Source organism: Sus scrofa, chromosome X, assembly GCF_054392235.1.
Source record: "Sus scrofa isolate SSC_HxYL_T2T_F1_AM1 chromosome X, Sscrofa_HxYL_maternal_Yorkshire_Landrace_v2.0, whole genome shotgun sequence".
Lineage (NCBI taxonomy): Eukaryota > Metazoa > Chordata > Mammalia > Artiodactyla > Suidae > Sus > Sus scrofa.
In genome coordinates this window covers 45,328,113-45,346,068 of record NC_139401.1, presented here as the reverse complement: position 1 = coordinate 45,346,068, position 17,956 = coordinate 45,328,113, and the positions used below count along the sequence as shown (strand labels likewise).

The window sequence follows — 17,956 nt, the reverse complement described above, 5'->3', positions numbered from 1 at the left end:
AGTTGGATTTGTTAACCACTGAGCCACGATGGGAACTCCTACAAGTTTCTTCAACACAGAAACAAAGGTTCATTTCCTATTAGAGATACAGACAGACATTAGCATAAATCCAAAGCTTTTGTTGGCTATAACAGGGTGTATTTGTAACTTTAGTAATCCAACATTTTACCTAACAATTTATGGAATCAAAACAGTCATCCATGGAAGGGGGGGAAATGCGGGGGGAGGGAGAGGGGGAAAGAGAAACCACTTATCTTTTAACCATCTTCATCAATGATTTACCCAGTGACCTTTAGCAAGTACATTTATCAAACATAATGGAAATGTTTGGCCTCAAAATCTGGCCATGACATCTTGTAAACAATGTATATTTACATGAGGCCTGATCTAAGCCTTCTGATCTTTTTTTTTTTTCTCTTTTTTGTCTTTTAGGGCTGCACCTGTGGCATATGGAGGTTCCTGGGGGTCAAATCAGAGCTATAGCCACTGGCCTATGCCACAGCCACGTCGGAAGCCAGGGATCGAATCTGCAACCTCATCGTTCTTAATTGGATTCGTTAACCACTGAGCCACGACGAGAACTCCTGATCTTTTTGACTTTAGACAGGATCCATTTCCCTGGTGATTTTTTATGTTGATACCAAGGTTTTGTCTTATTAGCCTGATGAAATCATGATTTCTGGGTAAAGTCCAATTCCCCAGAGTTCTCTTTGGTCCTGGTATTAACAAGAATTACGAATTTGTGCCTTTAATCATTCAGCTCCTCCGTCTCCTTTTTTTTTCCCCTTACCATTTATTTTGTTTAATGAATAAGATTTTTTAAATATAAAAGGAACGTAAGATTTTCTAAAACCCACGTGCCCAAATAAAAAGTTACCACACAGACAATAGTTAGCAGTTTTCATAATTTAATGAAAAAGTATCGGTAAAAAGGTGACATTTGAAAAAAGACTGACTTTATCTTTGAAAACTGGACTATATAAGACAAAACAAAAAAAAATTAACAAAGAAGGTTAAGAGGTAATACTTCAAACAACAGCAAAATGTAGGAAATACATTTTTTGGGGCAACTGAAATGTATACAACTGAAGGCTCCTTCATTTACCTAGGAAAATCCTGTAAAAATATTACAACTATATTTCCCTGACTGAAATTATTTTAGTCAATACTTTCCCAATGGCATCACATATGGAATTTGGCTGAAGCACTTTTTCAATGTTCGCTTTCCTTCCCACTCACTCAGAATTGAAAGGCATGAAAGGACATATAGGCTACTGCAGAAGGAGTTTATAAAACAGATCCATTACAATTTCATTACCATGAAGGTGTCAAATTAGTATCTACCCCAGGAGAATGCAAAGAAAAAGCACAGAAACCTGGTGCATAAATGGGAGAAATTCTCATTTGGATAATCCATAGCTTTTTTTCCATTCAAACAAAGTACAGGAGACATCTATCACACATGCTATGGCATGTTCACACATGTACACAGGCACAAAAGAAACATTTTGTAGGTGTAGCCAAAGGAGAGGCAAAATACAGGAGTTTTCAGAAAAGGAGGGTACACAAGAGCAAAGGAACCCATTAACCAGGCTATAAGAACAAAAGTGAGGGGAGAGGGAAACTGCTGAGTTTCCCATATTGATGGAGACAAAAGGCGCCCCTGCCTTTACTGCAACTGGGCTGTTTCACCTGAAAGCAACTTAAAAAATCTAAAATGGCCTCTTTTGTCTGAAAAGTCTCACTTAGTGTTCCCAAACTAGAAGAAAGAGAATATTAATTTAAGGCTAAGAAGAAAAGAGAGCAGAGAATGAAAGTCAGCTTCACATTTTAAAAACTAACAGTTTCCTCTCCTTTAAAAGGGAAGCAGATATGTTCTATCCCCCACAAATGTAATTACTCTCTTCCTTCCAGAAGTTAATCAAGGCTGATAGTTTGGGAACAGGGTATGAGCAACTTCTGAAAAACGGCTCCAGCCTTTCTGTTTGGGAAACTGCCTTGGATTCAAAGTTGGTACAAAGCTAAATTATATCCATGTGTTAAACACATGCTTTCAAATTCTGTTTGACAATAGAAATCTGTTTCAAAATTAAAGCAGGTAAGAATACTTAACCTCTGTGCATTTTACTATATTTTAATTATACCTCAATAAAAATTTTATAAACATTAAAGCAGGTATACAAAAACTGTCAGCCAAACTTGTTTTAAGTCAAACTTATTTGAAAACAGTAACTCAAAAACCCTGACCTGATACAAATCCCCCAGAAATGTTCTCACTTTGGGAAAGGCTCTGGGATCCTTCACAAATGCCTAAGCTGAGAGAATCAGAGCATTTTCCTTGGAAGTAGTACTTTTGTAAACACAATCCACAAGTTAGCCTTTTACGCTTGTTAGCTGGGTGAAATAGTTACAAGTGCGTCCCCAACAAGCACGTCTAGGAACAGGCACTGGACACGTAGAAGCATTAGGAGTATTGACTTGGTAAGTTAAGATACTGTGAAAGGAACTCAACCTTGTGCAGAGCAAAGGAAGAGGGTAGTGAGTTTGACAGTATCTGAGATGTTGGTCCCTGGTCTCTCCCTGAAGAGGGTTTCCAGGTACCAGTGGAGTTAGAAACCTCCTACAGACAGGCTCTCTGGGAGTCACAGGCTGTAGCTTCAAAAGATAGTAAGTAGTTTTAGTGTCTGATAATCACGGTCTCTTGTAAATGCATTAACAATGCAAGGACTTTTAATACATATGTGTATCAATGTGTTAATATAACTAGAAAGCTGCCCCAAAGTATTTACTGAGCAAATACTCTGGTCCCAGCTGTTCTCACTAGCTTCTGGCAAAAAAAACTTTTGCTGGACAATATGCAATTTCTATGATGTGCTTTTGAAAACTAGACCGGTTCAAAAATTGCAAGCCAATTTACTGTGGACGAATTTTATCCTTTTCACTACAGTTCCTCCTAACATATACTAGAATCCTTTTGGTGTGTCGGTTTCCCCCAATAGATGAGGCAAAGGCAAAGATGCAGGTTTTCTTGGCGTTTCTAATCACCTATGCATTGAACTGTGAGAAAGGGGATATGTCTTGCTTTTACCATGGCAATCCCGTCTGGAGTCATGGGGAGGATTTTCCCTGTCTGAGCTCTCTCTCTTTATCCTGACTTTCTCTTTACTCCCATCACTTTCTGCTTCTGAATCACTCAGCTCCAAATCTGGGCAATAGCCATCGTTTTCCTGATATGGAGCTCTCCCTGCAGACCGCCTGACAAGCTGCCTGCCCCAGAGCTGCTCCTTGGGGTTAATACTCTTGGTTGGCTTCACACAGCACTGGAGGTCCTCAGTGGTCCTCACCCACCTGTTGGTAGCCTCCTTAAAGGACCTGCTGAAGTGTTCCACGGTAGATTTTCTAAAGCTGCCCTGACTGCCCAAGTGGGAGCTGAGCATGGGCTCCTGGTCACAGAACATCTCACTCGAGCTGTCTTTTTGGGTGACATCCCCAGACCAGCTGCCCTCCAGGCCATTGGATTTGGCAAACTTGGAGTTAGGCTGACTTTTCCCATTCCCAATGGAAGACTGTCCATGCAGGGCAGCCTGAAGGACCAGAGGCTTTCCCAGCGCCTGCCCATGATAGAACTCTGGAGATGGAGTTCTCCAAGCAGGACTGGGATCCTTTGCTTCACTCCTGGCATGGCTGAGACTGGCCAGCAAACAGTTATTCTTGTTCTCTAGTGGATGCCTCGGGTATGACTTCATTCTCATTTCTAGTGATTCCTGAGCCACCTGCATGCTCCTTACACTGTGAACAATGGAGCTGCTGTCAGGAGAGAGGGGTCCATGATCAGGCTCTGTGGAGCTGTTTCTGCAGTCTTCTGGGGCTGATCTGGGCATTTTTAACTTTAAGGTAATTCTTGGTGGTGGGTAAAACAATGAGTTTTCTAGTGCACTTGTCAAAGGAAGTCCTGAAATCAAAAGGAAAGATTTATTTTTAACAACTGATTTAAATAACGTTATGTTTTCATGTAAATGGAAATGATAAGAAAGAGGGGGTAGCAACATTCATAATCAGACGAAACAAACTTTAAAACAAAGACTATAACAAAAGACAAAAAACTGGCATTATATAATAATAAAGGAAGCGATACGAGAAAAGGATATTATAGTTGTTAACACATACGCACCCAATACAGGAGCAACTAAACATACAAAGTAAATACTAATAGATATAAAAAGAGAAATGACAATAATGCATTAATAGTAGGAGACTTTTAACATCTCACTTCCATCAATGGACACATCAGCCAGACTGAAAATCAATAGCCAACAGTGGTCTTAAATGACACAATAGACCAGATGAACATAATAGATATCTATAGGACATTATATCCTCAAACAGCAGAATACGTATTCTTTTCAGGTGCCCATGGAATGTTCTCCAGGATAGAGCACATGCTAAAAGCACAAAACAAGTCTTAACAAACGTAACAGGACAGAAATTATACCAAGCATTTTTTCTGATCATAATGATATGAAACGAGACATCAATTACAGAAAGAAAAATAGGGAGTTCCCATTGTGGTGCAGTGGAAACGAATCCATGAGGATGTGGGTTTGATCCGTGGCCTCACTCAGTGGGTAGGGGATCTGGTATTGCTGTGAGCTGTGGTGTAGGCCAGTAGCTGTAGCTCCAATTTGACACCTAGCCTGGCAACTTCCATATGCCAGGGGTGCAGCCCTTAAAAAAAAAGAAACGAATGTAATATGTCAGTTAGACTTCAATAAAAAAAACAAACAAGATACAATTTTTAAATGTGGCCACGAGTTCCTGTTGTGGCTCAGTGGGTTAAGAATCCGACTAGTATCCATGAAGATGAGGGTTTCATCCCTGGCCTCACTCAGTAGGTTAAAAGATCTGGCATTGCCGTGAGCCACATGTGGTAGGGGTTGCAAATGTGGCTTGGATCTGGCGTTGCTGTGGCTGTGGGGAAGGCCAGCAACTGTAGCTCCAATTCGACTCCTAGCCTGGGAGCCTCCGTATGCTGCAGGTGCAGCCCTTAAAAAAAAAAAAAAAGTGGCCACAACACCCAAAGCAATCTACAGATTTGATTCAATCCCTATCAAAATACCCAAGACATTTTTCACATAACCAGAACAAATAATCCTCAAATTCATATGGAACCACAAAAGACCTCGAATCTCCAAAGCAACCTTGAGAAAAAAGAACAAAGCTGGAGGTATCATGTTCCCAGACTTCAGACTATACTATAAAGCTACAGTGATCAAAAAACAGACACATAGATCAATGGAACAGAAATAAATCCACACACCTATGGTAAATTAATCTATGACAAAGGAGACAAGAATATACAATGGAGAAAAGATAATCTCTTTAAGAAATGATGTTGGGAAAAGAGCTGCATGTTAATTAGTGAGATTGGAATATTTCCTCACACTACATACAAAAATAAACTCAGAATGGATTAAAGACCTAAATGTAAGACCGGAAACTATAAAATTCCTAGAAGGAAACATAGGTAGAACACTTTCTTTTTTTTTGTCTTTTTGCCATTTCTAGGGCCGCTCCTGTGGCATATGGAGGTTCCCAGGCTAGGGGTCGAATCAGAGCTACAGCTGCCGGCCTACACCACAGCCACAGCCACAGCCACACGGGATCCGAGCCATGTCTGCAACCTACACCACAGCTCACGGCAACACGGGATCCTTCACCCACTGAGCGAGGCCAGGGATCGAACCTGCAACCTCATGGTTCCTAGTTGGATTTGTTAACCACTGAGCCACGACGGGAACTCTGGTAGAACACTTTCTGACATAAATCATAGCGATATTTTTTTATCTATCTCCTAAGGCCAAAGAAATAAACAAAAAGGACCGAATTAAACTGAAAAGCTTTTGCACAGCAAAGAAAACCATCAACAAAAAGATAACCTACTGAATAGGAGAAAATATCCACAAATGACATGACCAATAAGGGGTTAATATCCAAAATACATACACAGCTCATACAACTCAGCATCAAAATAACAAGCAACACAATAAAAAAATAGGCAAAAGAACTGAACATTTTCCCAAAGATATACAGATACTTAACAGTCACATGAAAAGATGCTTAATACTGTTAACTATTTTTTTTTGTCTTTTTGCCTTTTCTAGGGCCGTTCCCGCAGCATATGGAGGTTCCTAGGCTAGGGGTCCAATCGGAGCTGTAGCCGCCAGCCTACTCCAGAGCCACAGCAACGCCAGATCCTTAACCCACTGAGCAAGGCCAGGGATCGAACCTGCAACCTCATGGTTCCTAGTCGGATTTGTTAACCACTGAGCCACGATGGGAACTCCAATACTGTTAACTATTAAGAGAAATGCAAATCAAAACATGAGGTATCACTTCACACCCACCAGAACGGCTATCATCAAAAAGTCTAAAATAACAAATGTTGGTGAGGATATGCAAAGAAGGGAACCCTTGAACACTGTTGGTGGGAATGTAAGTTGGTGCAGCCATTATGGAAAACAGTATGGAGGCTCCTCAAAAACTAAAAAAGAACTACTGTATGACCCAGCAATTCCACTCCTGGATATATATCTGAAAAAAACAAAAACACTAATTTGAAAGGGTACATGCACCCCAATGTTCACAGCAGCATTATTTACAATAGCTAAGATTGGAAACACCCCAAGTACCCATGAGCAGATGAATAAAGAGGTGGCACACACACACACAATGGAATATTACTCAGCCATAAAAAGAATGAAATTCTGCCATGTGCAGCAACATGGATGGACCTCTAGGTTATATTATACTATATTATGCTAAGTGAAATAAGTCAGAGAAAGACAAATACTTTGATATCACTTATATGTGAAATGTTAAAAATAATATAAATTAATGTATATACAAAACAGAAACAAACATAGATATAGACAACAAACTAGCAGTTAGCAAAGGGGAGAGGGAAAGGAGGAGAGGCAAATTAGGGTATGGGATTAAGAGATACAAACTACTACGTATAAAATAGACAAGCAATGAGGATGTATTGTATAGCACAGGGAATTATAGCCATTATCTTAAAGTAACTTTTAATGGAGTATAATCTATAAAAATGCTGAATCATTATGCTATACACCTGAAACAAATATAATTTTGTAAATCAATTATTACATAAATAAAAAAAGAAATTAACAAATACTGGCATGTGTGTTTACAGCAGTGTGAGTTTACATTCCCACTCTTCCAAAGGTTGAACAAGCACCTGTCTTTGCTATGTATCTATAGCAGCTAAAGTGAGCTAGAAGTTGGGGCGGGAAGTGCTACAGGTGGAAAACTTTGCAATGTCACTGTTTTCTCTGTGACTCCCAACCACTTCACCTCTGCTCTCCCAGTTTGTAAAATGATCAAAGACTTGTGTGGTGCTTCCTACATCCCTTCCCTGCTCCTTCTATTTCTGAAAAGAATGTCACTAGCAATGGTTTAGAACAGGGTCTCCCTATTTGTGTGTCTGCAGTATGCATGTGTTGAGTACTGCACAGCACTTAGGATGTGCCTTAGACATAGACATTTAACACCCCACCCTTCAGTCTTTCCCGGTCTTCCTAAAGCAAGTCAAATACAAATCTGAAAGAATGTAGCACGGGTTTTGGTGGGTGAAGAGTATGTGAGTATCTGTTTTAACCTGGCATTAGTAGCAGTGGTAGTGGGTGGTTCCCATATATTTTATGTTCTTAACCTAAAATAATTTCTTCACTGTGAAATCACGGAGGTGTGGAACAGGTATTGTAGTGGCAAGGCCAGCAGAAAAGAATCATGATGTTCCTGCCAATGGCCTGGTATGGGCTTGGCCTGGGGCTTACTGGCAACTAGTTACCTGGCTATGTCAATCATATAATCATATTTAGAACAGGTCTTCCTCTATTATTTTGAGTGCTCTGAAATTAAAAGGGCACTACCAAAAATTTCTCCTTGTATATGGACTGACCTTTGCCCATTATCATCTCACTCTAGGCTCACAAAGATGACATACAGAGAGGACAACTAGCAGGTGCCTCAACGGGCAACATTTGTTCCCTAAGGGTCCACGCTCACAGCCCCCATCTCTACCAGGGCCTGCCACCTGCTGATGCTACAAGCAGTTATGGGGCTGGCTCCTGCTAATCAGAAGCCACATGGTCTAGGGGCCAATTTCCTTGGCACCATGGGGGCTCCTGCAGCTGTCCTTTGGTTCTCCTTGTCTTGTTCACCATGGTACCCTTGTGGCTGAGCAGCCCTGCTGCCTCCTGCTACATCATTCTGCTGTGACTCATGATACAACTACCCACGAGTCTTTGATGCCTACCTGGCACCTAACTTCTGGATGTCTTTCTTGGTCTATGGCTGGCCCTTGGCAGAAGCTGGATTGTGCCTACTCTGCCCAATGTCCCCTGGTTGCCTAGGCTCTGCCACTGACCTCTGTGTTAAATGAGGCACAGGGAGGTTACAAATGTGTCTGAATATGACTGTCTTCATTCTAGCCAAGCTCCTCATGCTTAGGGCTATAATTATGCTCCCCCGTTTCTCTCACGAAGTGGGCAGCATACTCCGAAGGAAGGAATTCTGTCTTTCTGACTGCTCTATCTTCTAGCTCAGCTCTTAGTCCACAGTAGGTGCTCAGCAAGTACCAGTGAATAAATGAAGAGACGAGAACCCAGATCTTATAACTTCTGGCTAAGGATTTGTTATAACAGACTATTGCTAATATGAGTAATCCTGGAATTAAATGTTTTCTGGAAACTAGGATTACAACCTATCCTACTGATTTCTAAATAAATCCAATGATTCTAGAATAATTTCATGGCTCCAACTAAGAGCCTTTAATATCTATCTGGGGCCTCGGTTATCTGCCCTAGACCTGCAACTCCCTCAACCCTGTCCTGGGATTTCTTGCTTCAGGAGTTGACCGTGAAATGGGCCATGTTATATTAGGACTGGACTAGCACAAATGAATTTAAGATTTTAAAGTAAAATAATTGACATAAAATTTATGTAGGTTACCTGCAGCAATTTCCTGGTTAGCAAGCTGGACTTGCAAACTGAAGATCTGTTCCTGTATTTTGCTGTGTGACAGTTTCAGCTTCTCTCGCCTGCTTATCATGTAGCACAGGTTCCGGACCTGAAAGCCCAAACCCAGCGAACAGAGATTTTTGTTATGTTGCACAAACCTGACAACTTAAACTGTATAGCTAAAATTAAGACAACTAAAGTTAGGTGGTGCGGGGGGAGGCAGGTGGGTGAGGAGAGAAGACAGAACCCAAAAGCTGCGTAACAACGGCCATTCTACAGGAATTCATATAGCACGGTCAGTCCTGGGATCGTGGTTCCGATATCAATCAGTAGCACAAGCAAAATGGTCCAAAGTCACCTTCTCAAGTTTACTCTCCCTGTAGTGTCATGGGTTTGATATTTATCTGCACAGCCAGGCTGGGAACACCAAATGATGATTTAATATTTTAGCTTTCCCTTTAGATCCCTGAGTAAATGGTGGCAAGGCTGGATCCAGTACAATTTTCTAATGAGTGCTGGACCAACAGGATAAAAGTCTATTGCGAAGACCAGAATGGCTTCTTTGCTCACACTTTCAGCTCAGCCACATCTCCACAGACACAAGGGTGAAATCCTCACTCTTTCATGCTCCCTCATCTATACAAATTACTCAACCTTTCTGTGCCCCAGTTTATTCATCTGTAAGTAAGGATAATAGTACCTTCTTCATAAGCATGTTAGGATTATATAATATTTACAAAATGCTTAGAACAGGGTTGCCATATAGTAAGTGCCATATATGTATGAGATAAATTTTTAAAAGTGAGCCAATTCTATCAGTTCCCCTACAAATTCTGGTAGCAGAGAAAAAAAATAAGCTACCTCTATAATTATACTTGATTATAAAATTCTCTACAGTAAATACAGGGCCTAACTTATCTTTGAACCCCTACAGTACCTAATTTAGTAGATACCTGATATATACATATATATGATGAGTTCTCTTCTATTCTCTGAATGTGCCTACCAAAATTTCAACTGAGCCCAATGTTTGAGGCCGCAGTGAAATCAGAAGATAAGCAAGGAAACAGAAGCCCACACTATAAATGTACATTAACTGTACTTTTTTTACAAAATGGAAGTGGGGCCTCCATTTCTAGGCAGGCCGAGACCTACACACTAGTCGGTTGGTCACCTTACCCTCTCTAGGTCTTGCCGTAGGTGCATGAACATTCTCATGCGAGTGTGAATACTCTCCTCTTTTGGCTGTACTAGGCCATTTTCTTCATCCTCTTTAGGAGGAAATAATGGCTTATTGAAGTTACTTTTCCGCTTCAGTTTCCAGTAGTTATAGATAAAGTCCACAGCTAGTATGGGCAGCCCCAGCTCTGTGGCCACATCTTCCACACGGACCATGGAATAGAACTCTTCCTCCAGCTCCCGAAGCTTCTGTGCCCGCAGGCTGGTCTTCTCGCTTTTGGCCTGGCTCTGCTCTGAAGCCCTGTGTAGGGGGTACTCGGTCTCCCCGAGCTTCTGCCTGTTTTGGCTGTGCTTGAGGCAGTATGACTTGAACTTCACTTCATCCCCTTCATCTAGGATGGTCTTCATTTCTAGACTGTGCTCGAAGGCACAGGTGACGTGGAAGGCAGTGATGCAGCTTTTCACTGAGCACTGTGGGAAGAAAAGATGTGTTAAGACAGCAGGGCTGTGTGGGGGAAGGGAAAGTCCTATATGTCTGGGCCTAAAGTGAGAGCTCATAGCAAGTAAAGGAATGACAGGGAGAAAGCTGGTCCTAAATTGACCATGACAGACACTTTACAAGTGTCCAGGAAATTTGCTCTTACAGAAAGCAGTAAAAACAGAGACAAATTTTTTTTTCGATTCTCCTTTAAATTTTTAGCTCAACCATTAGGTAGTTCTGGGAATTCTTCTTTGGCCCCTGTAAAGAGTCATGCTGTACCTTTTCTGTAACCCCCTTATCACTTTATTATATGCTTCTATAATGGTCCTTTTCACACTGTACCTATAGCATAATAAATGTAAATCCCTGGTCATGGCTCTTAAAGACAGAAACTGCTATTCATCTTTGTATTGCCATCAACAACTAAAAAAGCAAGTACTCAAGAAATACTTCTGAACAAATGAAAGAAAAACAAAATCACTATTATTGTCAGAATACCTACTAGTTCTAAAAAGGCCACAGGAAAGCCAATATCTAAGTAACCTAACTTCTTGAAATTGTTCTTATAGAGCTGTGCTGTCCAACACGGTAGCCAACTGGCCACAAGTAGCTATTGAAATTAAAATTACATACAATCAAAAATTCAATTCCTCAGTCACACTAGCCACATTTCAACCATACTGGGCAGCCTAGATTTCCATTACATTGCAGAAATTTCTATTGGACAGTATGGTTACGGACAATCTGGAATTAAGTTTATTGTAATCTGCCATTCATAGATGCAACACATTTGTTAAGTATTACTATGGGGCATGCACTGAAGATTCACAGGGAGGCAGAGAGAACCTGGCTCATGATTGCTGGACTCTTAGGCTTCAGTTAGTCTCGGCTGCTCTTTTATACGGTTATGATGCTACAGCTTTCCTTCCAAAGACTTCAAATGCCATATATGCATTTATGCAGAGGAAGGAGGGAAAGCAAATAGTGGATTTGTTTCAAAAGATATAGTAGGAATTCCCATGGTTAAAGCCAAGTGTCAAATGTTTTGGGAGCCTGCATCTGGAGGGCGGACTACTCAATTACTTATATGTTGGGGTTTTTTTTTTTTTTTTTTTTTTTTTGGTCTTTTGTCTTTTTAGGGCCATACCCGCGGCATATGGAGGTTCCCAGGCTAGGGGTCCAATTGGAGCTGTTGATGCCGGCCTACATCACAGCCACAGCAATGCCAAATCCAAGCTGCATCTGTGACCGACACTACAACTCATGGCAACACCGGATCCTTAACCCACTGAGTGAGGCCAGGGATCGAACCTGCCACCTCATGGTTCCTAGCTGGATTCGTTTCTGATGCACCACGATGGGAGCTCCAGTTGGGTTTCTGATAACTAAACATAGAGTGTGACTTTGGATATGAATAAAGACTAAAAAAATGTAAACCCTGACAGGTCTCCTTATAATAGACTAAGAAATTTAACACATAAGAGAATACTGGCACCATCAAAGCTTTAATGGGGGCAGATTCCACTGAATCTATTTCCACAGGATAAAGAATTCCAGGGATGGAATACAATTCAAAGATAATCTTACCCAGCATCACATGTATTACTGCTTGTACTTCCTGTAAAGTACATGATTTTCTACCTCCACTGCCCTCTGTCTTCAACTCCTTTAGCTTTTTTTTAGTTAAGTGGTAATCTAGCCACTTACTGCTTTCCAAAACAGCCCACTCCAACTTGGCTCAATTGGAAAAGTTTGTTACATTACATCAAAATTTGTATCCTTAAAAATTCAATGTATTTGAGGAGTTCCCACTGTGTACAGCAGGATTGGCGGTGTCTCTGCAGCACCAGGACGCAGGTTCAATACCTGGCCCTACACAGCAGGTTAAAGGATCTGGTGTTGCCAAAGCTGTGGTGTAGGTTGCAACTGCAGCTTGGATCTTATCCCTGGCCTGGGAACTCCATATGCCGCAGGGTAGCCAAAAAAGAAAGAAAAATTCTATGTATTCAAAAGCCTCATGAAAATGAGGATAATGAAAGCCCCAAAACATACTTTTATCTGGGTACCTTTTGTTATCCCTTAGCTAAGAAACTAGCTGGTCATTTACAAAACAAGCAGCAAAAGCAAAAGATTAAAAGTGTTGAGCATAGTGCTGTTTTATTTTTATTTTTATTTGGCTGTGTCCATGGCATGTGGAGGTTCCCAGGCCAGGGACTGAACCCATACCACAGCACCGACCCAAGCCACAGCAGTGGCAGTGCTGGATCCTTAACCTGCTGAGCCACCAGGGAACTCCCACAGTGCTCATTTGCTGTTTAATAACTGACAAAACTATGGGAAGATAAAGCAAGGATTGTTTTCTACTCAAAGGGAAGAGTGTATGACATAAAACTACTACTAAGGGAATGTGAAAAACGGATCATCTCTCTCAGGTCAAATTTTACATAAGGTAGAGACATAAATTACTCAAAATAAAAGACAATACATAAATAAGAACTGAGTACTCAGATGAAAAATGGAATGTCCTTAGGAAACTCTGCCATAAAATCCGTTTAGTTTCAAAAAAGGTCATTCTATGATATTTATAGCTGGAGGTCCATATATCTTGGTGATAAAGTAGAAATGCTAACCAATTTTTGATGCCAAATAACTATTTATTAAAAAATTTAAAGTATAGTTGTTTTACAATGTTGTGTCAATTTCTGCAGTATAGCAAAGTGACCCAGTCATACACACACACACACAGACACACAAACATTCTTTATCTCATACTATCTTCCATCATATTCTATCACAAGAGATTGGATATAATATGTTCCTTGTGCGTTACAGAAGGATATTTACTTTTTGTCCAAAAACTCATTTGGCACATTCTGTTAAACAAATACCTTTGTATACACCTCCTTTATTTCTACCGTAATCATTTAAGGTGATATGCGAGGTTTTATTATGCCCATTTAAAAAGTATAGCTTTACTGAAATATAATTTACATGCTACAAAACACCATTTTTTTTGGTCTTTTTGCCTTTTCTAGGGCTGCTTTGGCAGCATATGGAGGTTCCCAGGCTAGGGGGCGAATCGGAGCCGTAGCCACTGGCCTACACCAGAGCCACAGCAACGTGGGATCCGAGCTGCGTCTGCGACCTACACCACAGCTCACTGCAACGCCGGATCCTTAACCCATTGAGCAAGGCCAGGGATTGAACCGAAACTTCATGGTTCCTAGTCAGATTCAAAACTCACCACTTTTAAGTAAACATTTCAATGTCTTTAGTGTATTTCCAGAGTTGTGCAATCATCACCACTAAATAATTCCAGTACGTTTTTATAACCCCCCCAAAAGAAATCTCAAGTCTATTTGCTGTCATTCCCTATTCCAATCCTAGCCCTAAACAACCATCAATCTACTTTATGTCTCTATAGACATGCCTATTCTGGACATTTCATATAAGTGGAATTGTATCTGGGTGGCAGTTTGTGTCTGGCTTCTTTCACTCAGCATGTTTTCAAGGTTCATCCATGTTGTAGCATGTATTAGAATTTCATTCTTGCTAAAATATGGCCAAATGATATTCCATTATATGGACATATTACATTTGTTTATCCATTCTTCAGTTCATGGATATTGGGCTGTCTTCATTTTTAACATTATGAAAGAATGCTGCTATGAACATTTGTGTACAAGTTTTTTATGGACATATGTTTTCATTTCTCTTTGGTAATGTGCAATAATGGACTAACTCTGCCAAAGAAAATTTGGCCTTTTGCCTTTAGCTCCCGAGAGGTAACCTCTAAGCCCTTGGAATGTCCTGCCCGATAAGAGTCTCTATTTACCTGGGGGCCTTGGGCCAAGTCAGATAGGCTATGCTAACAATGTGATTTATGGTGGAAGCTTTGGGCCATGTGGTATCAGCTTGACCTCTGGAGGGACTGGAGACTAAGGTCAGCCATGGGGGTGGTCAGCCATGTCTACGTGAACAACTCCTAATAAAATCTCTGAGCACTAAGGCTTGAGTGGCTTTGCTAGTTGGCAATATTCTGTGTGTATCAGCACATACCAGTGCTGGGAGAAAATAAGCATGGTCCAGAAGATTCCACTTAGAGAGGAAACTGCAATCTCTATGCCTGGTCTCTCCTGGACCCTGCCTTATGTGCCTCTCTCTTCCTTTTGTTGATTTTAATCTGTATTCTTTCACTGTAATAAAACTATGACCATGAGTATAATAGTTTTCTGAGTTCTGAGTCCTTCTAGTGAATTACTGAACCTGATAGTGGTCTTTCGGACCTCTAATTGTAGGTATATACTTAAAAGTGGAATTGCTAAGACATACGGCAACTCTATGTCTAACCGTTTGAAGAATTCCCAAACTGTTTTCTACAGTGGCTGTGCATTTTACATTCCCACCACCAATGCATAAGAGTTCTAATTTCTCCACCTTCTTGACAATAATTGTTATTTTCTGCCTTTTTGATTATTACCATCCTAGTAGGAAGCAGTAAATCATTGTGGCCTGTTTACTTTATTTTTATGGTTGCACTGCAGCATATGGAAGTTCCCAGGCCAGGGATCAAATCTGAGCTGCAGCTGAGACCTACGCCACAGCAATGGTGGATCCTTTTTTTTTTTTTTTTTTTTGCTTTTTAGGGACGCACCTGTGGCATATGGAGGTTCCCAGGCTAGGGGTCTAGTTGGAGCTACAGCTGCCGGCCTACACCACAGCCACAGCAATGCCAGATCCGAGCCACGTCTGCAACCTACACCATAGCTCCTGGCAATACCGTATCCTTAACCCACTGAGTGAGGCCAGGGATTGAACCTGCAACCTCATGATTCCTAGTCAGATTTCTTTCTGCTGTGCCATGATGGGAGCTCCAACAGTGGATCTTTAACCTGCTATGTTGCAGCAGTAACTCCCCTAAAGGGGTAAAAGGAAATAATCTTCTACTTATTCCTCAGAAATGAGTTTTTGAAATAATTTCATTAGAAGGAAAATAGCTACCTTTACATGTTCACATTTGTAAGGAGTTAGAGTTTCTGTGGGATGGGATGAGAACTGGAGCAGATAGGGTGGTTGGGATAAAAACCTTTGAAAAAGAATGCCAGAAACTTATTTAGGAATATTTCTTTTCTTTTTTTTTTTGTCTTTTTGCTATTTCCTTGGGCTGCTCCCACGGCATATGGAGGTTCCCAGGCTAGGGGTCTAATCGGAGCTGTAGCCGCCGGCCTACGCCAGAGCCACAGCAACTCGGGATCCGAGCCACGTCTGCAACCTACACCACAGCTCACGGCAACGCCGGATCGTTAACCCACTGAGCAAGGCCAGGGACCGAACCGGCAACCTCATGGTTCCTAGTTGGATTCGTTAACCACTGCGCCACGACAGGAACTCCGATTTAGGAATATTTCTACTGACCAATAAAATTTGAAAAATATGAGAAAAATATCAAGGCGCTTTACTTCTTAAATTTCTTTGGTACCCTTTAACCTTTTTGTTTGCTTTTTAGGGCTGCACCCAAGGCCTACACCACAGCCACAGCAACACTGGATCCTTAACCCACTGAGCGAGGCCAGGGATTGAACCCACGTCCTCATGGATCCTAGTTGGGTTTGTTACTGCTAAGCCAGGACTGGAACTCCATGCCCTTTAATCCTAACATTTAATTTCCTTCTCCACTAGTACCACCTTTAATAGTCACTGAGTAGATGTACTTGCATTTCCCCACTTGTCAAAGATTTCTGCTTTAAAAAAGTTCACTTCCTTCATAGTCGTATGAGTAGTCAAACTCATATTAGCCTAACAATGAACTCATGATGGCCGGCTGATTTATTCTGATGTCAATATACTTGCATGTAACTCCAGACATGACTACATTCCTCTAGTGTCAAAAGGGACACCTACTCTAGCATCAAATATTTAATGATTCTATTCAGTTTGGCTGGATGAATGCTAGGGCTTTCCATTAGTAAAGTCAGACTGATTCCAGGAAATAATATAAACAACAACAAGTATAACTACTAGTACCACCAATATTTACTGAGTGTTTACTATCTATTAGGCACTGTGTTAAGCTCTTTTCTACCTTATTAAGCAGGCACTATTATCATCTCCATTTATAGATGTGGAAACTGAGGCACAGATATGGTAGGTAACTTCCTCAAGATTACATAACAAACAAGAGGTGGGACAAGGATTTGGACCCCAGGAATCTGGCTCCAAAGGCCATAAATAAAAATTTGTTTTAGGGCCACACTAGTGGCATACAGAAGTTCCCAGGCTAGGGGCTGAATCAGCTGCAGCTGCTGGCCTACGCCACAGCCACAGCAATGTGGGTCCAAGCTGCATCTGTGACCTACAGCACAGCTCATGGCAACACCAGATCCTTAACCCATTGAGAGGAGCCAAGGATCAAACCTGTGTCTTCATGGATACTAGTTGGGTTCATTACCGCTGAGCCACAACGGGAACTCCGAAAGGCCATTTTTTTTTTTTAATGCTTTTTAGGGCTGCACCTGAGGCATATGGAAGTTCCCAGGCTAGGGGTCAAATCAGAGTTACAGCTGCCAGCCTACGCCACAGCCACAGCAACGCCAAATCCAAGTCATGTCTGGAACCTACACCACAGCTCGTGGCAATGCCGGATCCTTAACCCACAGAGTGAGGCCAGGGATCAAACCCATGTCTTCATGGATCCTAGTGGGGTTCATTAACCACTGAGCCACAAAGGGAACTCTGAAAGGCCGTATTTTTAACCAGTGTTCTTTCTTTCTTCTCAGAGAAGGCCTAACACATCTGGATTGGATTGAATGGGGCTTGAACATATGAATGTATAAGGACCCTATAAGGATTCTGGAAAGGTGGCAGAGGGACTGTGTCCAGAGTTCAGGCAAAATCCAGAGCTGTCTGGGGCATCTGTTTTTTGTTTTGTTTTGTTTTTGGCCACGCCCATAACAAGCAGAAGTTTCCAGGCCAGAAGTTCCCTTCATGGCGGAGTGGAAAAGAATCCAAATAGGAACCATGAGGTTGTAACGGGTTTAATCCCTGGCCTCACTCAGTGGATTAAGGATCTGGTGTTGCTGTGGCTGTAGCTCCACTTAGACCCCTAACCTGGGAACATCCATATGCTGCAGGTGGGTTAGGGTTAGGGTTAAAAAAAAAAGAAGTTTCCAGGCCAGGGATCAAACCCACACCACAGCTTATAACCAGAGCCACAGCAGTGACAAGGCAGGATCCTTAACCTGCTGCCACAAGGGA

At 41.5% G+C, this 17,956-nt stretch overlaps 1 protein-coding gene across 31 annotated transcripts in view; it reads right to left on the bottom strand.

Annotated features, from left to right (window-relative positions):
• Nucleotides 1–891: 891 nt before the first annotated feature.
• JADE3 (jade family PHD finger 3) overlaps nucleotides 892–17,956 on the bottom strand; it is a 134,385-nt gene continuing 117,320 nt past the window's right edge. For all 31 annotated transcript variants that reach the window (XM_085007769.1, XM_085007773.1, XM_085007775.1 and 28 more), the window contains 3 exons: nucleotides 10,222–10,692; nucleotides 9,034–9,151; nucleotides 892–3,952 (listed from right to left, as the gene is read on the bottom strand). In XM_085007769.1, the coding sequence (XP_084863895.1) occupies nucleotides 3,042–3,952; nucleotides 9,034–9,151; nucleotides 10,222–10,692 (1,500 nt within the window). In that variant the 3' untranslated portion in view covers nucleotides 892–3,041. The remainder of the gene's footprint in view (nucleotides 3,953–9,033; nucleotides 9,152–10,221; nucleotides 10,693–17,956) is intronic.